This window comes from Lycorma delicatula, chromosome 10 (assembly GCF_047948215.1).
Source record: "Lycorma delicatula isolate Av1 chromosome 10, ASM4794821v1, whole genome shotgun sequence".
Taxonomy (NCBI): domain Eukaryota; kingdom Metazoa; phylum Arthropoda; class Insecta; order Hemiptera; family Fulgoridae; genus Lycorma; species Lycorma delicatula.
The window spans coordinates 102,152,328-102,178,136 of NC_134464.1; the positions used below are offsets into that span (position 1 = coordinate 102,152,328).

The 25,809-nt window shown below is 32.6% G+C and overlaps 1 protein-coding gene across 6 annotated transcripts in view; it reads left to right on the forward strand.

The window, feature by feature from the left end:
* Positions 1 to 25,809, forward strand: part of LOC142331565 (uncharacterized) — a 47,838-nt gene that overhangs the window by 11,016 nt on the left and 11,013 nt on the right. Inside the window, exons 2-4 of one of the 6 annotated variants that reach the window (XM_075377559.1) lie at positions 9,043 to 9,111; positions 15,766 to 15,855; positions 22,771 to 22,831. The exons of 1 other annotated variant lie outside the window; for it this stretch is intronic. In XM_075377559.1, the coding sequence (XP_075233674.1) occupies positions 9,043 to 9,111; positions 15,766 to 15,855; positions 22,771 to 22,824 (213 nt within the window). In that variant the 3' untranslated portion in view covers positions 22,825 to 22,831. Of the gene's footprint in view, positions 1 to 9,042; positions 9,112 to 15,765; positions 15,856 to 17,300; positions 17,597 to 22,770; positions 22,832 to 25,809 lie in introns of those variants that run through there. 4 more of the 6 variants (XM_075377558.1, XM_075377561.1, XM_075377560.1 and 1 more) reach the window with 4 other exon arrangements.

Consider the following 25,809-nt stretch of genomic DNA (forward strand, 5'->3'; position numbering starts at 1 on the left):
TCAAATCCGTTAGGATATTCCTATGTTACTGTGTTTCTATCGCAGCAAACGCGTTTTCATAATGTTAGTTTTACTTTTTGGAATGCAGTACGGCATATAAGAATGAACTTTCGTAACATTTTGCTTCTTTGAGAACCAATCTGATATCTTTTTTTTATTTTATATAGATTGAGGGCTTTAAAGGATAATTTGGCAATCGGTAAGATACTAAATACTTATGTACGGTCACCTCCGTACCTTATTACGGGATTTTCTCCTGACGAACGTCATCGTTTTAACTGCTGTCGAAGACAGTATTATAATTTTGTTACGTAATGTATCCGTAAAAGAGTACTTATGTTTTCCTAGCGTGTGTTTATTTCAATGTATACGCTGATATATAAACCCTCTTATTAAGCTTTTAATATAATTTGTAACCTTTTAGCACGTCATAGTCATCCTAGTGTTTATAAGAACGCATTACGTTGCTATAGATGAAACGAAATTAAAAAACGTTTGCGTAACAATGAATTCAACCGTTTTTGTCACTTTCTGAAGAAAAATAATGAAAATAGAAGACTTCTTTTACAGAAAAACCGGTAATTTTGAATGTTTGAAAGCGCAAGTGTGCCCAAATACTAGCTAGGAGTACATCAATGAATTTTTTTTTAATAATTACTTGGACGATGGTGTAGGAACATGCAAATATGTATAAATTTCGGTTTTTATAAAAACCTATCAAATAAATTACTTAAAACTGTTTTTATCACTCTCAGAAAACTTGCAAATCTCATAATATTATTAAAAAAACAGAATTTATTTAGATTTTTTTTTTTAACCAAAGTGATTTGTTTTTATTTTATTTTAATGCATAGGTTGTACTGAATGTAAAGATTAAGTTGTTAATAAATAATTTATGAAATTTCAGCATTAATCAATATACTACTATTTTATTAAAACTGAAACGCTATTTACGCGAAAAGCAGTCATTTATCATCGATTAAATTGTTGTTTTGTTATTAGGCGTAATGTAAGTTTTTATTGTAAATTTTTACTATTAACGAATTATAATTTAATGAATGAAGTACAATTTTATATATACTTTAAATGCTAAGTCTTACGCAATAAGGAAGCAAAAACTGAAATATTTCTACACGATAGAACGCATAGACTTGTACGTTAAAAAAAAGTTTTCGAAAACTTGTAACAAATCGTAAGAAATAAAATGCTATCGTGAATTAAAATTTACTTAAAAAAGAAAATAATCCGTTTATGAATGGTCTTCAGTCGCTGTCTGTTTTCTTAAGATGTGTACCATTATACCCTGCAGTTTACTGTTAAAAGAGGTCTCAGCGGCCGATAAGAATAATAGATTTAATACTTCAATGTTTTATAATATTTTTAGTTGCGGTATTTGGCTTAATCCGTGCAGTGAGAATTCACCAAATACTAGATTTCCTACTAACAGTTGCCATCGCGTACGGTGCACTTTTGTGGCCAGAATTAACAAAAAAATATGGAGCAGTGTAACGATCTGTTGATTAGTGTCGAACGCAACATCTTCAAAAAGACTAAAAATATCGTGGATTATACGACGCCCCTTTGTGAGTGTGGTGAAAATCAAACCGTTAGCCGCATCACAGAAGTTTGCCGTAGGACAGCTTATGAAGGGAATCCTGAAGATTTCCTGATGGCAACTCCAGAATCGGTAGCATAAGTTAGTTTGTTAAATCTTTGTAATTTTGACTGGTGTTCTGTTTTGGTGCCGTACGCTAAATAATCGTTTGATTATACTTCATATGTTTTGCTTAAGGCAACACTACTTCATTAATACTGTCTCTTATCTCTACGTTTTCCGGTAGCATCCTGTTTCACGCAATCTTAGTAAAATTAACCTTTGCGATAGATCTTCAAATCGGGATTATGTTGTATGTCGCTAAGGAGTTACTAGATATTTACAATGATTTTACGAATTCGGCTTCAAACTATTGCAAACATATCTACTCTAAAAATCCGCACAAAAATAATCCTGTATTAGATGAATCGATGCGGAAAATGAATAGCTCTTGCTTCACGAAAAATTCTCTAAACGTATGAACGCTTTTAATTCAGTATTCGGTCTTTTTATAATATTGATATTCGTATGTTTCGGAGAACGGTTGATTTTAGTTTCTTTGGACTTATTAGCGAAAGAAGAATCGACAATTCTTATGATCGGATCGCTTTTAGGAAGAATTATCTATTTGTTGTCGGTTTATGTGCTGGCCGACGTAGGAACAAAATTTTCCAATTTGATAAGTTGTAATTACAATTTCATCAATAAGATTTATGAAACTTTCTTGAAATCGCAAATCATTATCGATATCGAAGAAAATACGATGATAATAGTTCTGTACTGACTATTACGTTCGTTGAATTTCCAGAAAGCGATGTATGATGCACACTTCGCCCGGTTAAGAAGTCAAAGCGGAAAAAAAGATCTTTTTATCAATTATTACATAGGTGTTATAAATGTACTAAATTGTCTATTTGAGTCGAAAAATATTTAACTCGGAAAGGCTAAAAAATGTCTTAAGGAGATGCAAAATGTACGCGCTAGCGACAAAAAAATAAATCTCCTTAATTTCAAAGAATTCAAATTAATCTTTGCCGAAGGTAAAACTTCTGTTTAAAAAGTGTACAATTAAAGATGAAAGCGACTTATTAAAACTCATACACCCTAAAATAATTACATTACTCTTAACTAATTATATGTAAATAATCTTTCGATGTAAATGGCTTATCTTGAAACACATGCACACAAAACAGCTGTTATTCAATGTGTAAAATTAGTTCTATTCGTCAGAGAATATTCATTTTAAAAACGTTACCGCTAGTTTTTACTGAAGGTAAGGTTTTTCTTTGTAGAAATTGTAACGTAAAAAAAAAAATATTTTAAGCTAACTTAAAAAGAGGAAAAAACACGTTGCAAAAGTCAATCGTTTCCTTCGGCTATTCACCTATGAATACGAGGTTCCGTATCCGTAGGTGAACAGGTGTGGGAAAGTAGTATACATCTCAAGGAATCTTGAAGTTAGCTGTTTAATAGGTGGAATATTGAGATATACGTAAAAAAAATGTATCGTTGCTGTTGAATCGGCGATGGGATTTGAAATTGTCTTTGAATAAATATTCGGGTTCTCGTTAAAGCAGTTTATTACAGCAGTTATCTGATGGCAGGAATAAAAAATGCAGTATTTTTTTATCTAAACATTTAAGTTACAGTGAGTTTATAAAATATTTTTTTATAAAACTGTATTCTAATTTGCATTCAAACAATAAATTCAGAACACAATTTCAGACAGACTCTAAAGCACATGTAACAACTACTTTCCTGTTACATCAAACATCTCGATATTTGCCTGTTCAAACAACCAACTAAAAACGCTCTTGTAATCAATCTTCAGAATCCGTTCAGTTATTTATATAATAATTAAACAGACGTTACTCAGAAATTCTCAACGCGTTTTCAAATCGGACTGATATTTATTTTACTAACGTATGTTAATTATACATTAATTGGATTACGGGTATCTAAGACCTATCGCTAAAAATATCCATCTATCCTTAATGTTACCAGATTGAATAAGATAAAAAGTATTTTTCACCTACGTTGAATCTTATTTAATTTATTTATTTACAGTAGATCTCTTCTTTTGGTATTTGTTTCTTTTAAAGGGAGAAGACATTTTTTTTTTTTTTTTTTTTTTTTTGTCTTCAGTCATTTGACTGGTTTGATGCAGCTCTCCAAGATTCCCTATCTAGTGCTAGTCGTTTCATTTCAGTATACCCTCTACATCCTACATCCCCAACAATTTGTTTTACATACTCCAAACGTGGCCTGCCTACACAATTTTTCCCTTCTACCTGTCCTTCCAATATTAAAGCGACTATTCCAGGATGCCTTAGTATGTGGCCTATAAGTCTGTCTCTTCTTTTAACTATATTCTTCCAAATGCTTCTTTCTTCATCTATTTGCCGCAATACCTCTTCATTTGTCACTTTATCCACCCATCTGATTTTTAACATTCTCCTATAGCACCACATTTCAAAAGCTTCTAATCTTTTCTTCTCAGATACTCCGATCGTCCAAGTTTCACTTCCATATAAAGCGACACTCCAAACATACACTTTCAAAAATCTTTTCCTGACATTTAAATTAATTTTTGATGTAAACAAATTATATTTCTTACTGAAGGCTCGTTTAGCTTGTGCTATTCGGCATTTTATATCGCTCCTGCTTCGTCCATCTTTAGTAATTTTACTTCCCAAATAACAAAATTCTTCTACCTCCATAATCTTTTCTCCTCCTATTTTCACATTCAGTGGTCCATCTTTGTTATTTCTACTACATTTCATTACTTTTGTTTTGTTCTTGTTTATTTTCATGCGATAGTTCTTGCGTAGGACTTCATCTATGCCGTTCATTGTTTCTTCTAAATCCTTTTTACTCTCGGCTAGAATTACTATATCATCAGCAAATCGTAGCATCTTTATCTTTTCACCTTGTACTGTTACTCCGAATCTAAATTGTTCTTTAACATCATTAACTGCTAGTTCCATGTAAAGATTAAAAAGTAACGGAGATAGGGAACATCCTTGTCGGACTCCCTTTCTTATTAGGGCTTCTTTCTTATGTTCTTCAATTGTTATTGTTGCTGTTTGGTTCCTGTACATGTTAGCAATTGTTCTTCTATCTCTGTATTTGAACCCTAATTTTTTTAAAATGCTGAACATTTTATTCCAATCTACGTTATCGAAAGCCTTTTCTAGGTCTATAAACGCCAAGTATGTTGGTTTGTTTTTCTTTAATCTTCCTTCTGCTATTAATCTGAGGCCTAAAATTGCTTCCCTTGTCCCTATACTTTTCCTGAAACCAAATTGGTCTTCTCCTAACACTTCTTCCACTCTCCTCTCAATTCTTCTGTATAAAATTCTAGTTAAGATTTTTGATGCATGACTAGTTAAACTAATTGTTCTGTATTCTTCACATTTATCTGCCCCTGCTTTCTTTGGTATCATAACTATAACACTTTTTTTGAAGTCTGACGGAAATTCCCCTTTTTCATAAATATTACACACCAGTTTGTATAATCTATCAATCGCTTCCTCACCTGCACTGCGCAGTAATTCTACAGGTATTCCGTCTATTCCAGGAGCCTTTCTGCCATTTAAATCTTTTAATGCTCTCTTAAATTCAGATCTCAGTATTGTTTCTCCCATTTCATCCTGGAGAAGACATCTAAGACAAATTTTATTTGTTCATTCAATTTCCTTTCGTTTTGTTTGTGAACAGCTGAACGAATTTTAACGTAGAATCCTAGAAGATTGAAAGCGAACGGGCTATTTTTGTATCGGTTGAATGCCAAACCCCTAATCAGATGCTATTTTTGTTCATTACTCGATGTGTTCTTTATATTTTTTGTAACTTACATTACCGGGTTTTATTCCTTTTCCTTAGAATAGGTTGAACCTATCCAATTTCATCAAATAATCAGTGGCGTAACCAGAACTTCTGTCTACCTTTCTTTCGAAAGTTTCTTTTTAATGTTTTTACTTGGATCTTATCCTAATAGACAACGTAGGGGCTCAAGTATCCGTTCAGTACGTAACAAACGCTAAATATTTAAAGTATTATGTTTATTAAAAATTCAATATTTATAATCTCTTTTTAGCATAATTGCAGAATTTTCATTCGATCTCCAAGCTTTAACCTACCATATAATTTTACGGTTATACTCGTATATGTAGAAAAAAAATGATATTATATTTGATATATTTGATTAGTTTTGTAAGCGGTTTTAAATCGGATAAAAACTTTTTGCACAACTTACGTACAATAATTAAATAATTTTCTTTAATACATTTTGAACTATAATAATTTTATCGACTGTCAACGTTTGTATAGTATCTTCAGATAATTGTATTAACTGAACGTTACATTATTTATAGATTATTTTTATAACGTTTTGTATTGAAATTATAAAACGCAAATGTTCAATTCATTAAATCATTAAGTTACGCAGCAGAACCTTTTAAATTAAATTTACATTAAAAGATAAAATTGCTCTTTTATCACAATATATTTTTATGAAGCGTATATATAATTAATTTCCTAATTTATACTTTATTTTATTAATTCACAAATATCGATACACTTTAGCTGCTTTGTGCAGAATATAAGCAATGTACTACTTTTTTAACAGATAAATTTTATTTGGTTAATCGTAAATAGTTACACGGGAATAATATAAAATGACGGACTCGCATTCGTTTTTATATAATTCAGTTCGAATAGTATTAAACATTTTAAAATTGTTCGGTTTACTTCCATTAAAAATAACAAGTCCCGAATTCGGATACTTCAGATATGACTGGAAGTGTTACGAATTTTGGTATTCGTATTTAATCTTAGGCGTTATTTATTCCTACTTGTTCTTTCCGGTATATTTTCACGACATAAATACGCAAGAAAATGACAGGTTTCATTCTAAACTATTAAATATTCTACCGTGTTTTTATTCATCGACTATAATTATACAACAGATAACACTGATACCTCTGTTTAAGAATATTAATAATATTTTTATAAAAATCGAAAGATTTGATAAAAGTGTTCAAACGTATTTTCCTTCCTATAATCTAAACAGATATTTTGAAAACGAGGACGATAAATATTTTAATATTGCTTTATTACTGACCGTCATTCCGTTTCCATTATTACTCGCTTACCTGGACTACAAAAATTTCAACATTCATGAGGTGCTTGTTACAATCTTGTTTGTTTATTTAATGACTTTTCCAGTTCATATGAGTTTCACGCTGAATGTTATATTTTTATTATGTTTACAAAAAAGGATGAAAATTTTACATCATTTGCTAAATAAGTTCACGGTAAACATTAGACGAGGCGCATTAGAATACGACACACCATCACAATTTATAGGGAAAGTAAGATTGCTGCATAATGATTTAAACGAATATTTTTCTGAAGTCAAAAATGCATTCAGATGGGAACGTTTGTTTAATCATTTGTATACCAGATATGCAATTACACCGTTGATATTTTTTTCATTTAAATTACAAGATCTTGTCCGATTTGAATTATGGATTTTTTATAATATTTCAATATACGTGGTTGTAGCTCTTTTGTCCACCAGATCGAATAAAATGGTAAGATAGTTTTTTTTTTTTTTTAATTACAATGATATTTAAAAAAAAAAAATGTAATAATGCTCATTAAGATGTTTGCTAGTTATATTTACACAACTATTTTAACCATTATCCATACAATACTTGAATGTTTAATTCTTAGAAGAGATATCGTGGTAAGCCGACTTGGAATAATTACATTTTTAGTTTTTATAACAAACCAGATAATTTTAACTGTTAAAAAGAAATCACCTAACTGACTTTAAATTCAATTTTAAAGATTGATTTCAGGAGACGAAGACATCTGTTGTGTTTAATAGATATCTTATTGCGTTTAATAAATGTTCTACAGAGTGATTTTTTAGTCCTATTACCCAATTTTAAATGTAATTTAAGAAAGGGAAATTTCCGTGGAATAAAAAAAATGTATTTGTTACTTACTAAAGAGATTTAATAAAAAGCTATTACTTACATAATTGTTAAAGAATATGCTCAAAATGCCCACCCCTTGATTCTTTTCAGCATATTAGAAGAAACCTTTTTAAGAGTCGCATTGGAAATATTCGTGATTAAGTCTATAATATTTACTTTAAGTTCATCGATAGTGTGAGGATTGTTTTTGAAGTCCTCGGACTTAATATATTCCCACAAAAAGCAGTCAGACGATGTGAGGTCTGGGGACCTTGGAGGCCATAAGCCCTTGTTTATTATTCGATCATCAAAGAACTCTTGCGGGAAATCCACGGTTTCTCGAGACGTGTGGCATGTAGCGCCGTCTTCCTGAAACCAGCAATGCCGTTCTTGAGGTTCCAAGAGGGACCCAAATTGGCGCACAATATTCCTGTATACTTCACCGTTTACTATCTCTTCGAAGAATACGGGTCCGACTATACGATGACGAGATATCACACACCACACGCCAATTTTTTCAGGATGCAAACTTTTGTCTTGTAAAGCGTTAGGATTTTCAACCGCCCAAATTCGACGGTTTTGACTGTTCAGATAACCGTCGAGATGGATCCAAGCTTCATCACTAAAGAACACTGTATTTAAAAATTCGATTTCGTTACCGTTTACGAGAGACCTAAACCGACGGCAATATTGCAATCGCTTGTTTAAATCTGGAGGCTGAAGCTCTTGGACTAATCGTACGCGATACGGATACGATTTCAATTTTTTAGCGGCTTTCTAAACAATCGAATATGACAAACCGACTTGCGTGGAAAGTTTTCGTAAACTTTTCCGTGGAGAATCGAGCAATCTTGTTTTCACATTCTCTAAAACGTCATCTGTCAAGCGAGTCGGTCGACCGCTACGTTTTCTGTCGCAAACACTACCTGTATCTCGAAATCGATTTGCTAGCCTAGAAATTGACATTTTTTCTGTCGGAGGAACACCAACAAATTTAATTTGAAATGATTCTTTTACACTCGCGTACGATTTCGTAGCAAAATATTGTTCAAGAATGAAAACTCGTTGTTCTATGGTAAAATACATTTTGTTCGTAATACGACCGGAAACGGCACAAAATTTTCACAGTTCAAGGAGAATCAAGTCACATTGCCGCATCTATACCCGTTGAGTAGCGCTACCAACTTCGTGTCACAAAACAAAATTTTCCTTTCTTAGAAAACAATTACCAGACATTAACAATTGGGTAACAGGACTAAAAAATCAGTCTGTATTTGGATATTTGCAACTGAAATAATTTCAATAATATTTGATATTTGGACTTAAATATTTCATTTAGCTAACAAAAAATTATTATATCATAACATCGACAGTTATATATTTAATTATTTTTGTGTTAATACTGCTATCTAACAAAACATTTAAATGTTTCATATTGATCAAAATGTAATATTTTCTCAGGTTCGTGATATCATAAAGGATTTATTAAAGATGAACACAGTTCTTATTGATGACGACTTAAAAGATGAGGTAAATACAAATTTATATCGTGAGTAGATGTTTGCGTTTGTGGATGCACGCGAAAGTTGATTTTATTTATTAGTTTTAGGTTTGTATGTAGACCTAGCACACACTCAATAGAAAAATGTTCATGGACAAATCGACTAACGTTTAGATAAAAAAATAATGTAAATCTAGAAAAAAGTACAAGTTTTGGATAAATGAGTGTTCAAGGAATATCGTCTCCTACTAATAATTTGCATATGTTCTAGTAAAACAATATTGTCTTGAATAATCCATTTTTATATGATATATTTTTAAAACTAAAATTTAGTTTTTACAAGCCTTCATGTCATGTATTCGTAATTAATAACTTATTGATTCTTCAAGAACGTTTTTACAAGTGGAGGCTCAGAAAAAGATTTTATTTTCCACCAGATTCCTTGAAAACTCACAAAAAGTACATTATCAGTTGTATCCGGACAAACTCTTATAAAATTACTTATTGAATTGTAATTCCAGACTTGATTTGATTTTTTTTCGATTTCTTAATAAATTTTTATATTCTAGTCAAGAATAATTTTTAAAGTTTCAATTTTACTTCTTTATAATTTCAGCTACAAAATTTTGCGGTATGAAAAAACGTAACGAATGTATTGTCATAAAATTGTCAAAAAATATATTCACTTTGTAAATAACATGGAATGAAAAAATCTATAAATTAATAATTTCTTTTATAATCCTTGGCAATTACGAGGGTAAGTCAATTATTATCCGCAATGTAGTTATAAATTTTATTGCAATACAAATAGGAAACTTACATGTACATCATTTTTCAACATAGTCCCCCTGCATTTCAACGCACTTGGTCCATCGTTGCACAAGCTTCCTGATGCCCTCATAAAAGAAGATTTTCGGTTGAGCTGCGAGCCAGGAATACACCGCTTCTTTCACCGTTTCGTCCGAGGTAAATCGACGGCCCCTTAACGCCTCTTTGAGTGGACCAAACAAGTGGTAGTCAGAAGAGGCAAGATCAGGACTATACGGAGGACGAGCCGGTACTTCAAAGTCGAGTTTCTGGAGCGTTTCAACAGTTTGGGCAGCAGTATGTGGACGGACATTGTCGTGCAACAACACAACATCTTTCGACAGCAGTCCTCGGCGTTGTGAGTCCCAAAAAACCGTAAGCATCAGTTTTCGTGCGGGTGGAAGGGTCTTGAAATTTTTTTGCACGGCTAATTTGGATGTCTCCATTCCATACTATGCCGTTTACTCTCCGGCTCGTAACGATGGATCCGTGTTTCGTCACCGGTAATGATTCTGTCTAAGAGGAGTTCGTAACCATACCGATCCAAATGTTTTTGGCAGATGTCCAAGCGCGTTTTTTTATGCGACTGTGTGAGTTGTTTTGGGACCCATCTTGCACAGACTTTATGAAACCTGAGTCTGTTGTGGACGATTCCGTAGGCAGAACCGTGAATAATTTGCAGACGATGTGCCGCTTCATCGATAGTTACTCGTCTGTCTAAGAAAACCATGTCGCGTGCACGCTCAATGTTTCCCTCATTTGTGGCGGTAAACGACGGTCCGGCTCCTTCGTCGTACTTGTGCGACCATTTTTGAATTTTTAAATCCGTTCGTAGACACTCCTAAACGTACGGGAAACACACTGTTCCCGTAGTGTACCGAAAGTCTGTGGGAGTAGGCGTTCTCCTCTTCCGGGCAGACCGAATCGGAGTCAGTTAGTTTGTACTCATTTTGAGTAATTAAGCGGGGTTCTTTAAGGGAACTAGGACCAAATTTCGCTGTGTTTAAAACTTTTAGCGGGAAAGATTTTGTTATAGCGGTAGTTTCTCGGATCTGAGACATTCAATAAGTCGGCTCATTAATAGTTAGAGCTAGGCGCGGGGTCTTCATTCCGCGGTTGGGCTTCTAGCTTAGTTCCTGAGGGCGACATGGTAGCTGCAGGTGTCCGTTGTCTTCTTTTGAAGGCATAAACTAAAAACTATCTCGGGGTGAACTTTACCGATGTAGATGTCCCTTTGGGGCATCTGCGTCGGTGGCATCTCTGCGGGGCCTGAACTGAAAGCTGTGGAGCGCAATCAGTTTGAGGGCGAGAAGATGTCCTCCGTTAAAGCCACTACCGGGTAGGAACGGAGGGGGTGGTGTAGCGACAGGACACGCTACGAGGCGGGATCTTCTCCTCTCGGGGGCGGGGGGGATGTACCGAAAGTCTTCGATGAATTTCGGCCTCTGATGCACCTTCCGACCACAAATAACGGATCACTGAACGTTGCTCTTCTTTGGTGCAAACTGAAAGAGGAGCAGCCATGGTTAACGGCAGGGAAGCGATACTGGAACTAACCTAGCAGCATCAAAGCTGCACAGACATAACAAAAATTAAACCACGCATGCGTAATCTACGCAACACGACAGTACTACCAACATAAATAAAAATATAAGTAAATTGAGGATAATAATTGACTTACCCTCATAGATTCATTAATAAAAGAACATATTTTAAATTCAGTTTTTTAAACATGCCACAGTTGGTACAATATAATTATTAATATAATATTAAAATCAGTTACCAATATATTGATTTCCTGAAATTTACAATTGTGATACTTATAAAACGGACGTAATTATTTTAATTTAATTTATGACCATCATTTTATTTATGACTTTATTATTTAATTTTAATTTATGACCTTAACATTTGCAAAATTTTTATCTTATGACGATCAGTTGTTGATATGTTTCTAATTTTATCTTGTGAATTTTATATATTTTAATTTTAAATTATTATAAATTCCTCCTGAAGATGGCAGAGTACCCGAAAACGTTTGAGGAATTCAAATAATAAATTGGTTAACAATTTTTAATATTATATATTTTTTTTTTTTGTCTTCAGTCATTTGACTGGTTTGATGCAGCTCTCCAAGATTCCCTATCTAGTGCTAGTCGTTTCATTTCAGTATACCCTCTACATCCTACATTCCTAACAATTTGTTTTACATATTCCAAACGTGGCCTGCCTACACAATTTTTCCCTTCTACCTGTCCTTCCAAAATTAAAGCGACTATTCCAGGATGCCTTAATATGTGGCCTATAAGTCTGTCTCTTCTTTTAACTATATTTTTCCAAATGCTTCTTTCTTCATCTATTTGCCGCAATACCTCCTCATTTGTCACTTTATCCACCCATCTGATTTTTAACATTCTCCTATAGCACCACATTTCAAAAGCTTCTAACCTTTTCTTCTCAGATACTCCGATTGTCCAAGTTTCACTTCCATATAAAGCGACACTCCAAACATACACTTTCAAAAATCTTTTCCTGACATTTAAATTAATTTTTGATGTAAACAACTTATATTTCTTACTGAAGGCTCGTTTAGCTTGTGCTATTCGGCATTTTATATCGCTCCTGCTTCGTCCATCTTTAGTAATTCTACTTCCCAAATAACAAAATTCTTCTACCTCCATAATCTTTTCTCCTCCTATTTTCACATTCAGTGGTCCATCTTTGTTATTTCTACTACATTTCATTACTTTTGTTTTGTTCTTGTTTATTTTCATGCGATAGTTCTTGCGTAGGACTTCATCTATGCCGTTCATTGTTTCTTCTAAATCCTTTTTATTCTCGGCTAGAATTACTATATCATCAGCAAATCGTAGCATCTTTATCTTTTCACCTTGTACTGTTACTCCGAATCTAAATTGTTCTTTAACATCATTAACTGCTAGTTCCATGTAAAGATTAAAAAGTAACGGAGATAGAGAACATCCTTGTCGGACTCCCTTTCTTATTACGGCTTCTTTCTTATGTTCTTCAATTGCTACTGTTGCTGTTTGGTTCCTGTACATGTTAGCAATTGTTCTTCTATCTCTGTATTTGAACCCTAATTTTTTTAAAATGCTGAACATTTTATTCCAGTCTACGTTATCGAATGCCTTTTCTAGGTCTATAAACGCCAAGTATGTTGGTTTGTTTTTCTTTAATCTTCCTTCTACTATTAATCTGAGGCCTAAAATTGCTTCCCTTGTCCCTATACTTTTCCTGAAACCAAATTGGTCTTCTCCTAACACTTCCTCCACTCTCCTCCTAGATTTTAATTTATGTACCCCAAAATTTTCCTTAACTTTCCTGTATGCTCCGTCTATTTTACCAATGTTCATTTCTCTTTCCACTTCTGAACACTTTTCTTTAATCCACTCTTCTTTCGCCAGTTTGCACTTCCTGTTTATAGCATTTCTTAATTGCCGATAGTTCCTTTTACTTTCTTCATCACTAGCATTCTTATATTTTCTACGTTCATCCATCAGCTGCAATATATCGTCTGAAACCCAAAGTTTTCTACCAGTTCTCTTTATTCCGCCTAAGTTCGCTTCTGCTGATTTAAGAATTTCCTTTTTACATTCTCCCATTCTTCTTCTACATTTTCTATCTTATCTTTTTTACTCAGACCTCTAGCGATGTCCTCCTCAAAAATCTTCTTTACCTCCTCTTCCTCAAGCTTCTCTAAATTCCACCGATTCATCTGACACCTTTTCTTCAGGTTTTTAAACCCCAATCTACATTTCATTATCACCAAATTATGGTCGCTATCAATGTCTGCTCCAGGGTAAGTTTTGCAGTCCACGAGTTGATTTCTAAATCTTTGCTTAACCATGATATAATCTATCTGATACCTTGCAGTATCGCCTGGCTTTTTCCAAGTGTATATTCTTCTATTATGATTTTTAAATTGGGTGTTGGCAATTACTAAATTATACTTCGTGCAAAACTCTATAAGTCGGTCCCCTCTTTCATTCCTTTTGCCCAGCCCGTATTCACCCACTATATTTCCTTCCTTGCCTTTTCCAATGCTTGCATTCCAATCTCCAACTATTATTAAATTTTCATCTCCTTTTACGTGTTTAGTTGCTTCATCAATCTCTTCGTATACACATTCTACCTCATCATCATCATGGGCGCTTGTAGGCATATAGACGTTAACAATCGTTGTCGGTTTAGGTTTTGAATTTATCCTTATTACAATGACTCTATCGCTATGCGTCTTGAAATACTCCACTCTCCTCCCTATCTTCTTGTTCATCACGAAACCTACTCCTGCCTGCCCATTATTTGACGCTGAGTTAATTACTCCAAAGTCACCCGACCAAAAGTCGCCTTCCTCTTCCCACCGAACCTCACTAATTCCTACTATATCCACGTTTACCCTATCCATTTCCCTTTTTAAATTCTCTAGCCTACCAACCTTTTTTGAGCTTCTAACATTCCACGCTCCGACTCGTAGAATGTTATTTTTTACTTTTCTGGTGACCCCTTCCTTAGTAGTCCCCACCCGGAGATCCGAACGGGGGACTATTTTACCTCCGGAATATTTTACCAAGGAAGGCGCCTCCATTATTGCGTTTGAAAATGCAGAGCCACATTTTCTTGGAAAAAAAAAACAGCTGTAGTTTTCCATTGCTTTCAGCTGCGCAGTACTCAGAGGACTGAGTGATGTTGATACGGCCGTTTAAGTCGTCCTGACTCACGCCCCTAACAACTACTGAAAGAGCTGCTGCCCTCTTTCAGGAATCATTCCTTAGTCTGGCTCTCAACAGATACCTCTCCGATATGGTTGCACCTTCGGTCCAGCTACTCTGTATCCCTGAGCACTCAAGCCCCCTCACCAACGGCAAGGTCTCATGATTCATAGAGGAGGATATTATATTTATTATAATAATAATAATAATATTTTACCTATACTGGAAATTTACACGGTCAAAATTTTGTAAAATATGGCATAGTAAGTCTGCAGTTCATAATATCTACCTATAACGATACAAATTACCCACTCCTGCTGCAAATATATATCGCATTAACAGTTAATGGGTAATTTTAAATCAAGAAAATGGAAAATCTCATAGCAATAATCAATTGAAAATAAACTAAACTTTGCTGCTAGTTAAATTGATTTCCGGCCTCCGTGGCGCGAGTGGTAGCGTCTTGGTCTTTCATCCGATGGTCCTGGGTACGAATCCCGGTCAGGCGTGACATTTTCACACGCTACTTGTCATTCATATCATTCTCTGAAGTATTACCTAACGGTGGTCCTGGAGATAAAAAAAACAAAAAAACAAAGTTATATTGATTATGCCTTGAAAGTATTTCATTGCTAGACAAACATATAATCATCGATATATGATTCAACATTGTAAAATATTCAGCAGTCCACATAAACAGAATCTACTTATGTGAATTGTTCCACGTTCACAATGACATCTCTTATTAGAGCAATGGTGCGTTTAGTCAAAAGTATAGAAAGAATTCTTGAATTTCAATCACATGTTCTATAAAAAAATATGCATAAAATGTAAAATACATATTCCTCTTATGAACAATTCACGTTCAACTTCAATATGAATGTGAATATTAATCACGTGATTTGGTTACGGAAATTTTACTCTTGCAGTTACCGCTTGTTGAATTTCAATCTGAGATAACGATGTTCATGTAGCCTTCTTAATTTGTGATTTATTCGATGAGAAATGAGAAACCATCTTTTACAGAATGTTGTTAAGGGTTCATTCAAATGAATCGGTCTGTATTTTAACTGGAGAAATGTGATATATAGCTTTGAAAAGTTATTTTATCTTTATGCAATTTTTTTAAAGCTCTTTTTGTTACAGATCTATTTCTTGATTAGTCAGCTGCATTCGACACCATTTAATGTTTGCGGAAGCTTCGGACTTGTTATTACTAATGCTATAATTATTAAGGTATCAGAATCTAATTTTTACATAACTAAAACCGAAACATATATTAATAATTATATTACAATCCGTTTAGAATTATATTCCTTTATATATATTATCGAATAAACCTTCAGAAATGTTTACTTAACCTTAGTAAATCCTGATGGTTTGATTTGAAATTTAGAAGTATTAAATTTCGGCTCGAAGGACCAGTTCAATATTTCACACTTCCACTACAAAGTTCTCTGGTTTGGTGAACGTATTTCATACGTAATTCGGGAATTATTGAATGTTATAATCAACTAAAAAAAAAAATTCATCGCTTCATCCTACATCTAAGAGTGAAAACGAAGGTGTTCATAAGAACATGCCACGTTCACCGTAGATATGGATATGACTGTCTCCTAAGTTCTGACGTCAGAATAATTTCCCTGTTAGTAAATTCTCTGCGAGATGTTTACTACTGCTAAGTTTTTGGATCCTCAATTTATTATTATTACACGTTTTTCAATCAACATTCACTTCACTAAATGGTTTAAGCTAAACGATTGGTGGATGAATTCTAATGATGCGGAGGAAACTTTTCTTCCATTTGTATCCTTAATATCTGCGAGGTTATGAGAAAAACATTATTTACGTACGAGTAAGAAAATTTCAAAAATAATTTGCATAAAAATCGCCATTCTTTGTCTAGGGTGCTTATGAAAAAATTCCTGTCTCCCAATACAATACCGTAGTAAGTACCAAATAACATTTTTTCTTGATCTTTTCTTTCTTGCGGCAGAATAATTTTTTTTGTCGATTGATTTCGTTGTAATGACCTGAAATAATTGGGTTGTTTAAAGAGTTACCGAAATCAAAATTAAATCTGATTGACGTTATTATAATTTTTATTTCAATTTCAATGAAATTTGGATCGGTGCTTTTATCGAAACATTTATTTATTGTAATTTTTTTAATATTTTTGTTTTCGGGACATATTCACAGAATAGCCCTAATTCTTGCACACATTAAAAATATACTTAGAATTAACCGATTTGTTATTTTATATTAAAAATTTGTTAATGTAATTCACTTTTTTCATCTTTGATTAGTATTAAGAAAATAAATTACGTCTCTTTCAGATTTTATTTAGTAAATTTAAACTCTAGTCGCTACCTTGGTTTTTGTACGTTTCTCAAATACATTCCTGTAAACAGAGCCCTTAAGAATTATAAATTAGGCATATACAATAATGAAATCACACATCAAAGGAGTAGCACCAGAAATAATGAAAAATACTGCCCGACCAATTTAAATAACGCAGATAAAAAACGTGTAGAAATTGTTAATTTATTCTTTTTTCGTCATTTTTCCACAATTATACATTGTACGATAAAAACAAGTACTTCTTAAAGAAAAATTATATAATTAGTACGTAACACTACTGTTATAATCTAATCGCTGATATAAGTTTTTCTCTTTTGTAGGTTCTATATGAGATCGTAAATCAGTTAATATTAATTTTCCAGTTGGATCGTGATGTACTGTAGAACATATTTTTTAAATGTACAAACCGATTAAATATTCAAATAGAAGAAGGATAGATCAATTTTTGAAGAAAATTAAGAACAAAATGAAACCTTAAATTTTCTAATTTTTGATTTCATTTTATTAAGATTTAAAAAAAAAACAAATGTGTAACACAAGTAAAATTAATAGTAATATCTCCAAATTATAAGTGTATTAATAGAGTTTATCATAAAATCCTGACAAAAATTTAATAAATAAATTATTACTATTATTGAATTATTATTTATTATTGAATTTAATAAAATAATTATTCTTTCAACATCTTTCTTGAAGTTAAATTCATTAATTTCAATCAAATATCCTCAGTCAATCAAATCAAATATCCTTGATTATTTTTATAAAAAAAAACAAAAAAAACAACATAAGCCCTAATCAAAGGTAGAGACCGCTATTAGCCACAAGTTGTAGTGCGGCAAACAACATAGCTGACTTAAATTAAATTTTATCATCGGTGAAGAAGCTAGTACGTAGTACAACATAACCGTTTCATTTACACGAACCGAAGGTCAACATCGGTGATAAAATAACACAAACTCAATCGTTTATATACGCACATCCACCAAAAGTACATATGCATCTGATCAAAATGCATTAGACGTGAAGCGAGAAAAATATTAACTAACTACAACTTTTGAAAAGTTACCTTACAAAACAGCTCTTATAAGTCGATACATTTCTTCCTTCTGTTATTTCACTATTTTATATATATAAAAATGCATTTGCTTACATCAAAATTTATAAAAAGACCCCTCTCATTGCGTTTGTTTTGATCTATTCATTATTCAGAAATATTATCTTTTCGAGCGATGTTTTGAAAATTTTAACGAACTAGTCGTTAGAACCATTATCGGAAGTAGAGAGGCTGACAATGTTTCTCTAGTAAATTCTCAATGAACTTTGATCAACGTGTGTGGGATTGTTCCTAATAAATTACCTTTTCATCACTTTATAACGACTGCGGTCGATTGAGGAATATAATCGATCTGAATTACGGGCTGGTGGTAAAAAAAAAAAACGACTGATATGACCTTCAACTCGCATTGTCATCGGTATGTTTTTCATCCACGAAGATAGCCATCTTCATTTGAGAAGACTTTGTCTTTGCCTAAGCAACATATCCGTAGGTCTAGTACTCGTTTACAGTTATGATTTTCTTCAATAAAACCAAAGTCGGTCTTTTAGTAAACCGAAATACTACGTTAAACACGAAAAACAGGGGTGAGGATCTTCAGGAAAATTTTGCCGTAATGTTTAGGCGAAGATCGTCAGTTGAAACTGATCGTTCCGAACCGAATGAGATTTCCACTTTAATTTTAATCTCTAAGATTTTATTTACGATCTTCTTTCAGTCATCGCCAAATATTTTCAACCGTTACTGAAATTTTGCCGATTAAGGACCAGGCACTGTCCTTATTAGGACCGGGTAACAATCTTTACTTAACTTTTAGCTAAAGAAAAACGTCTATAGTTGAGAAATTTAAGAGAACATTGAAGAACAAGAAACGGCGTAATTTTACTGAAAGGGGTAATTAGAAGCGAGTAGATATTCTAGAAAAATTGATTAAGGAATATAACAATACATATCACAAAACGAACGGCTTTAAACCCAAGAACGTGATAAAATATAATTTTACAATAAACTAAACAAAATACTGAGCAGTTTAACCGTACAAATTAATTTAAATAACCGCAGGTGGAAGGCAATATTATAGCTGTTGGCAAAAAAATACGCCATGAAATTAAAAAAAAATTAATCTTCAAACAACGATAAAAAATTTATATAACGGTGCGTCTACGTTCAGATAAGAAGAATAACATATTTTAAATAATATCATTTAATAGTTTTTAATAATTGTTTTATGTCGAAAAAGGTTTTTCTCATTTTATGAAAAACCATATTATACGCAAAAGAAACGAACCTTTTAATTAAAATATTATTATATTTTTTAAATAACATTATTTAAATTTATACCGGGGAATAGACTTAAAGCATTTTATTCGCTGTCAAAAACATCATGCGTTCACGTGTAACGATGAAATTTAAATGCAAAATAATAATAAATTTAAAAAATAAATTTTTAAAATGATAAAATTTTATTTCATTCTGTTCAATTTTTTCAGATAGATTTCATAAAAAAGGCACCTATTGTAGTGGGACCATGATTCGACTTTCGATATATCTTGGCGTTTCAGATCCCCAGACTCCAAAACCACCGTCAGTCCAAAAGGTTATATATACATTTTTATATATATATTTCACTTGGACATGATAACTGCCGTAATTTTGCGCCAATCACTTTCAAATTGATACATAAAATATAACGACCCAAAATCTCACTCGAATTCGTTAATGGGCAAAATTGGACCATGAGGGTGGAAATGGAAGGTTTTTATCGAAAAAAACAATATATCGCAATAACTTTCTTATTAAGTAAAATATCGAATTCGTTTAAAGTTTCTACTATTTTTTTTGGATAAGGACCTACATTTTACCTAACTAAAGCTTTTTGTTACCAACCATTCGCCCAGGGAGTAAGAAAAATTGGGTTTCGATTAAAAAAAAGATAAAAAATCATACCTCCCTTAATATGCACAGTATCGAATCGGTTTAAAGTGGTCCTCTAAATATTACCTAAATTTTTATATGTAACATTTTTTGATATGACCAACCCTTACGGCAAGGGATGACCAAAATGTTCCTGGAATTGTAAGAAAATGAGGCTTGTCGTATGCTGAACATGCAACCGTTGTCGTAATGAGTAAATTTGAATTTTTTCTTAACTTTAAGATAGAAATATTTTTTATCCCCTACTTAGCACCGGTGAAATCTACCTCTGCTTTCTGGTGTGCCGAAAGGGATATTTTTTAATTCTCCGACTACGTTTCTTCTGCACTGGGTGATATTTAATTATGGAAACAGACTACACGTCTGTTGTCTTCTTTGTCTACACGTCTGCTTTTTTCTTTGTCATTGACCTACAAGGTCAATGACAAAGAAAAAAAACTGAAAATTCGGATTGATTCATACGCAAATGTTATGGTCTATACAAATATTTAAACTTTTAATACATATTTAAATAATAATAGGTATTTTAATTTAAAAAAAAACGCTTTATACTGTATATCTGAGAGGTATTTTAAGGTAAAAAGAAATGGGGTTCTTCATAGTTAAATGAAAAATATACATTATATTGGGTTTTTAATTTTTGTCTGCCGTCTTTGATCCGCCATATTGAATCAAATTTAATTTTTTTAATTAGGATGGTAGACATATGATACATGATTTTGATTTAATGTTTTACCAGAAAAACATAGGTGTAACCCGTTTTTCTGTTAATGCCTTCGTTATCGACTTCTAAGCATTCAAAATTGAAATAAAAGAAAAATCATGTTAAAATTAAAACAACGTAAAACGCATTGCGTGAACAATTTTATTGGATTTTATATTCATAATGCATACAGTAATATTGATAATAATAAGCAACAACTAATAATTAACAATACAACAAACAAATTAAACGGGTAAATATTACAATATTTTGTTTAAAACTAGCGAATCCGGTAATGTTTAGCTATCTCTTGATTTGAGTGTATATATAGATTAAATGAACACAATTGAAAGTTCGATAAAACATTAAAAAACTGAACGTTACGGATCTTTACAAAATTTAACCTTTCACTGTATCCCTTTTCCCTTTCCCCTTTTTACTTTTTCCCCATTTCCTCTTTTTCCATTTCACATTCCTTCTTTTTACCTTTTCTTTTTTTCTATTTTTCCCTTTATCCCGCGCATAAATCGGTCCAGTAGTTTTTTAGTGTGTAGCGGACACACATACGACATATATATACATTCTTTTATATATATATATATATTATATATATATATATAAAAGAAGAAAGTCTGTATGTATATTTGTTTGTTTGTTTCGTAATGATCTCGACATCGGCGCCACCTAGCAGGTATAGTTTTTGCAAAAATTTTTCTTTTTACGAAACAAATATATTCTGAATACGAGCCAAATCAGATTTCAGAATATAAATACAATTTTTTCTAAATTTCTCAACTTTAAAGCCACCTGCGGCTCAATTTTTCGAAAAAAAATATTTTAAGTAACTAATAATTATTCCGAATATGAGCCAAATCAGTCCATAAATACAATTTTTCGAAATATAATCGACCCCCAGCGCCACCTAGCGGGTCCAAATTAATTAAGAAACCTTCGCGGGCGTCCGCACAACAACTAACAACAATTCTATTAATTATTCTAACGAAATAAACACCTCTTCATTTTTATTGTCTGTTTTCATACGTACATATTAAAAATCAAAATATTAAAGTATTTCAACTAAATTTTCTACCGTACTTAAGTTTACCGTACCGAAAAAAAATTATTTCCTTCAAAATGAATCTCATTTATTACTGATTTTTTTCAGTATTGAAAAAGAAAAAAAATCCTACGTTATGTAGAAAACCTGAAATTTTAAACAATGAAGGTTTTTTTTTTAAGTCGGTTCAATGCCGCCAAAGTTTGGTAAGAAAAAATAATTCATTTTTATAGTTTATAAATTACAACCGGTAGACTGAAAAATACATCGTAATTAGTGTTTTAAGATATGCTTGATTTATGAAAAAAAAAGTCAAAATCCATTCGTTTAACAGTTATAAGAATAAATTAGATGCATACACATACACAGATGTACGCACGCACGCACTCGCACAAAAATATTAACAAACAATCGAACAAAAATCAACTATAATTTGATGATTATGAAGGATTAGGATACCGCGCATGCACACACACACACACACACACACATACACACACACACACACACACACACACACACACACACACACACACACACACACACACACACACACACACACACACACACACACACACACACACACACACACAGATAGAGAGAGAGCGAGAGATAGAGAGAGACACTACAACCAGGTTTGAAACAAGTTATTCAATACTATTTTTTATTATATAATACGAAAAGGTTCTATATAGTGTTCTACATAATTGAAAACCGAAATATAAGTGACCATTTTAAAAATTGAATATATACGTATTGAATTTTTTTAAATTAAAATAACTGTTAAAATAAATTAAAAGTAACTGTTGGCACTCCATATGTTATTGGGTAAAATAAGCGAAACATGGGCAATTAACATATTTCTTTACTGGAATATTAAGTAACCAGTTATCCTTTGCTTCCAGATTCCAGATCTTACTACATCCAGATTCTTCTCTTAGTACATTTTTTTCAAGTGTCATAATTATTAAAGTATACTTGTAATTATATTCTCTATGATGTAACATGTTCATTTTATATTAGTGATTTTTCATTCTACAGTATGCTGCTGATATAATAGAAGAGCCTGCTGAAGGGGGAAAAATCCCCATCTAAAAAAAAAGTAAGGATTTTGTTTCAGAATTCAAAATACTGAATGGTAATGTTATTTACTTTAAGTGAATTTGTTATAAATTATTGAAATATGTAGCCCATTTGCTTACTTTTGATGAATATGGCTTGTTATGAATTCACAGGTCTCATTTCTTTGATGAGTCGCACATTAAATTCCTTAAACATTAAAATAATTTATATACTACTGTTTAATAGATTTAAATTTAAAAAATACATAGTAAAATGGTTTGGGTTACCAGTTTCATTGCAATACATTTCAGTCAGTCATACTTAACGTATTTTATTGTTTCCTAGGACTTTTTGTATGATCATTTTTCTATTGTTTATTTATTGCTTATTTTATAACATTTTATCTTACTTTTGTTCATTTTCATGTAAAAAATGCTTGAATTTGTCACAAAGAGGAATTAGAAATTATTTTTTTAGGCAGAAAAAATTATCTTTTCAATCCAGAATCAATTAACATAAAAAACGTATTGATTTAAATATATTTAAAAAAAAGTTTTTTGTCATCGAAATATAAGTGAGATTATATATATATATATTGGCAAGATTTTCAGGCGATTTTACCTCTCATTACTAACGCAGAACCACCACTCCACCGAATAAGTACTGAAATGTCCTTCCATGTTTATGGGATTTCGCGCAATAGCATATGCCAAGCAAGGTTAATGCAGTCGATTATGCCCCTCTTGTTAGTAACCGCAAAACCCCGATCCATTGACTAGGTATTGCAATCTCCTTCCATCTATATGGTATGGTAAGCTAATATTAGTTGTTAGTAATGGAGGAGGGGTTTTAGTCTGTGAAAGCCCGACACTGTCATCTTGTACGGGTAAGCGGCGACTAGCAGAGCTTTCCACTCCTTCAATGTAAAAGAAGAAAAAAAAGGGTTTAGTATGGACAGGGAAGGGGAGGTTTTTGTCAGTAGAAATTTGGCAAATCCCATGCAGCATGGGATATGAGAATCTTCCTTATCCAGTAAACTTTTAATTTCAACAGTTTATTTATAAATCATTTACTGTATACAAGAAACTTAAATTATTTCTCATGAAAATAATACATACAGGGATAATTAACTATTTTCATCATAGAAAAAATAATGCTTGCAGAAATAATCATGGTCTGCTGGGTAATTAGATTATGGTAATACTATATTAGCAGAGGTCAAGCAAGCCTTTTTTATTGTAAAATAAATATATTAAAAACTATATTATATATTTAAAAAAATCATAAAAGATAGTTTTGAAAAATGTACAGAATAGCCAGGAAGTCACCGTACCCCCTAAAATAAAAACTAAAAATTTCTAATAAGTTATAAATGAAAAATGCGATGCAATAATGAATTATTTATTGACTCGCTTGATAAATAGTATTAATTTTAATGGTTCAGTGGGTCTGTATGCTTGCCCTCATTTTTGCACGCATGATTCTACACGTCACCACATCCTGTGATATGCGACGGAGCATTTCTGGTGTTACGTTATGGAAGGCGTCCCTCACAGTGTCACGTAACTCTTCATTTGTGGTGTAGTGACATGCAGATACATGTGCCTTGATACTCCATAATTGAACTGAAAATTTATGATTTAGAAATGGTGATATTGATAGAGCAAAATGTGCAGGTGCTTCATCCTGCTGCAACCATGCTGTTCCATGAGATCCTTCTCTTGATGCTGTGGTATTACCCGCGCCTGCAACATCTCTAAATAAGTTTGTGCATTCACTGGCCCGTCAAAAAAATAAGGACCAAACAAATAACAAGTTGTCATTCCAACCCGTATCATGACGTGCGGTGAATTTCTTTCCTTTTGTGTCGCGTAATAAGGATCTTCTTTCACCCAAAATATCACATTTCTGGCACGCGAACTGCGGTAGATTGCACATTCGTCAGTAAAAAGCACCTTTCCATGGTGCACTGCAGCAGGGAATTTTTCTAATAAAGCCCGGCAGGATACAGCGCGACGCTCCATGTTGGCATCTGACAGTTCATTGATGAACATCAGACGAAATGACAATTCTCAAGTTCTTTTTCATACGATCTTGCATTCAGTACACGAAGTTTTGTTGACTGTTTACAAGTGATTTCATTGAGGATTGTTCGATGGAAACTAATAGCAGCTCGTGTTTCTAACCGCATTAACTTGCGTCCACTCCATGGCCTATCTTTAACACTGCCTATTTAAACGTATGTTTTTCTCAAGCCAACATTGTTGCTTTTCATGATGGTGACTGCTTATTAAAGCGTTGCCGAAACATATTCCTGATTAGATGTGTTTGATTCGTATGTTGTCATTCATGAACTCATATACTTGTCCTAGATGCTGTACCTACTTGTTTTTAGCTATTTTGGCACAACTGTCTTTGACTCAGTGTGACGTTCTAAAAAACCATTGCCACCTGATCCCAATGAAAATACCGTATGTTATAAACATATCCTAAAAAAAATTCATATTTTTCGTTAACTTTAGGGGTATGGCGACTTTTCGGCCACTCTATATACACATTTATTTACGCTTAAAAAATAAGGTAATAAAAAAAATAAAAATCAGTATAGTTAAATTTATCCCAAGTAATCTATAAATCTAAAAAAGAAGCGTAGTGCATCGGTTTGTTATGAAACTGATGCACCGTGCTTTGATTTCATAGCCGAAACATGTGCTCACTTTTTATTATGAAAACCAAATAGAAGGGACAAAGCAAATAGAAAGGAAGCAAATAGAAGGGACATGAGACTATTTGCAGGATATTGCTTATATATATTTTTTTCAACAAATAATTATTGTTTTGGTTAAACAAAAGGATTGTGTTGAATAAATGCTCTGGAATAATCGTATCAGCTTTCTTTAATTTTATATTTTACATTTATTAATATATTTAAATAAAAGCGATTAATATACCTTTAATAAATTTATTGATCTTTGGGGATAAAAAAGGAAAACAATGGGGTTAGAGCTGTGTTAAAAA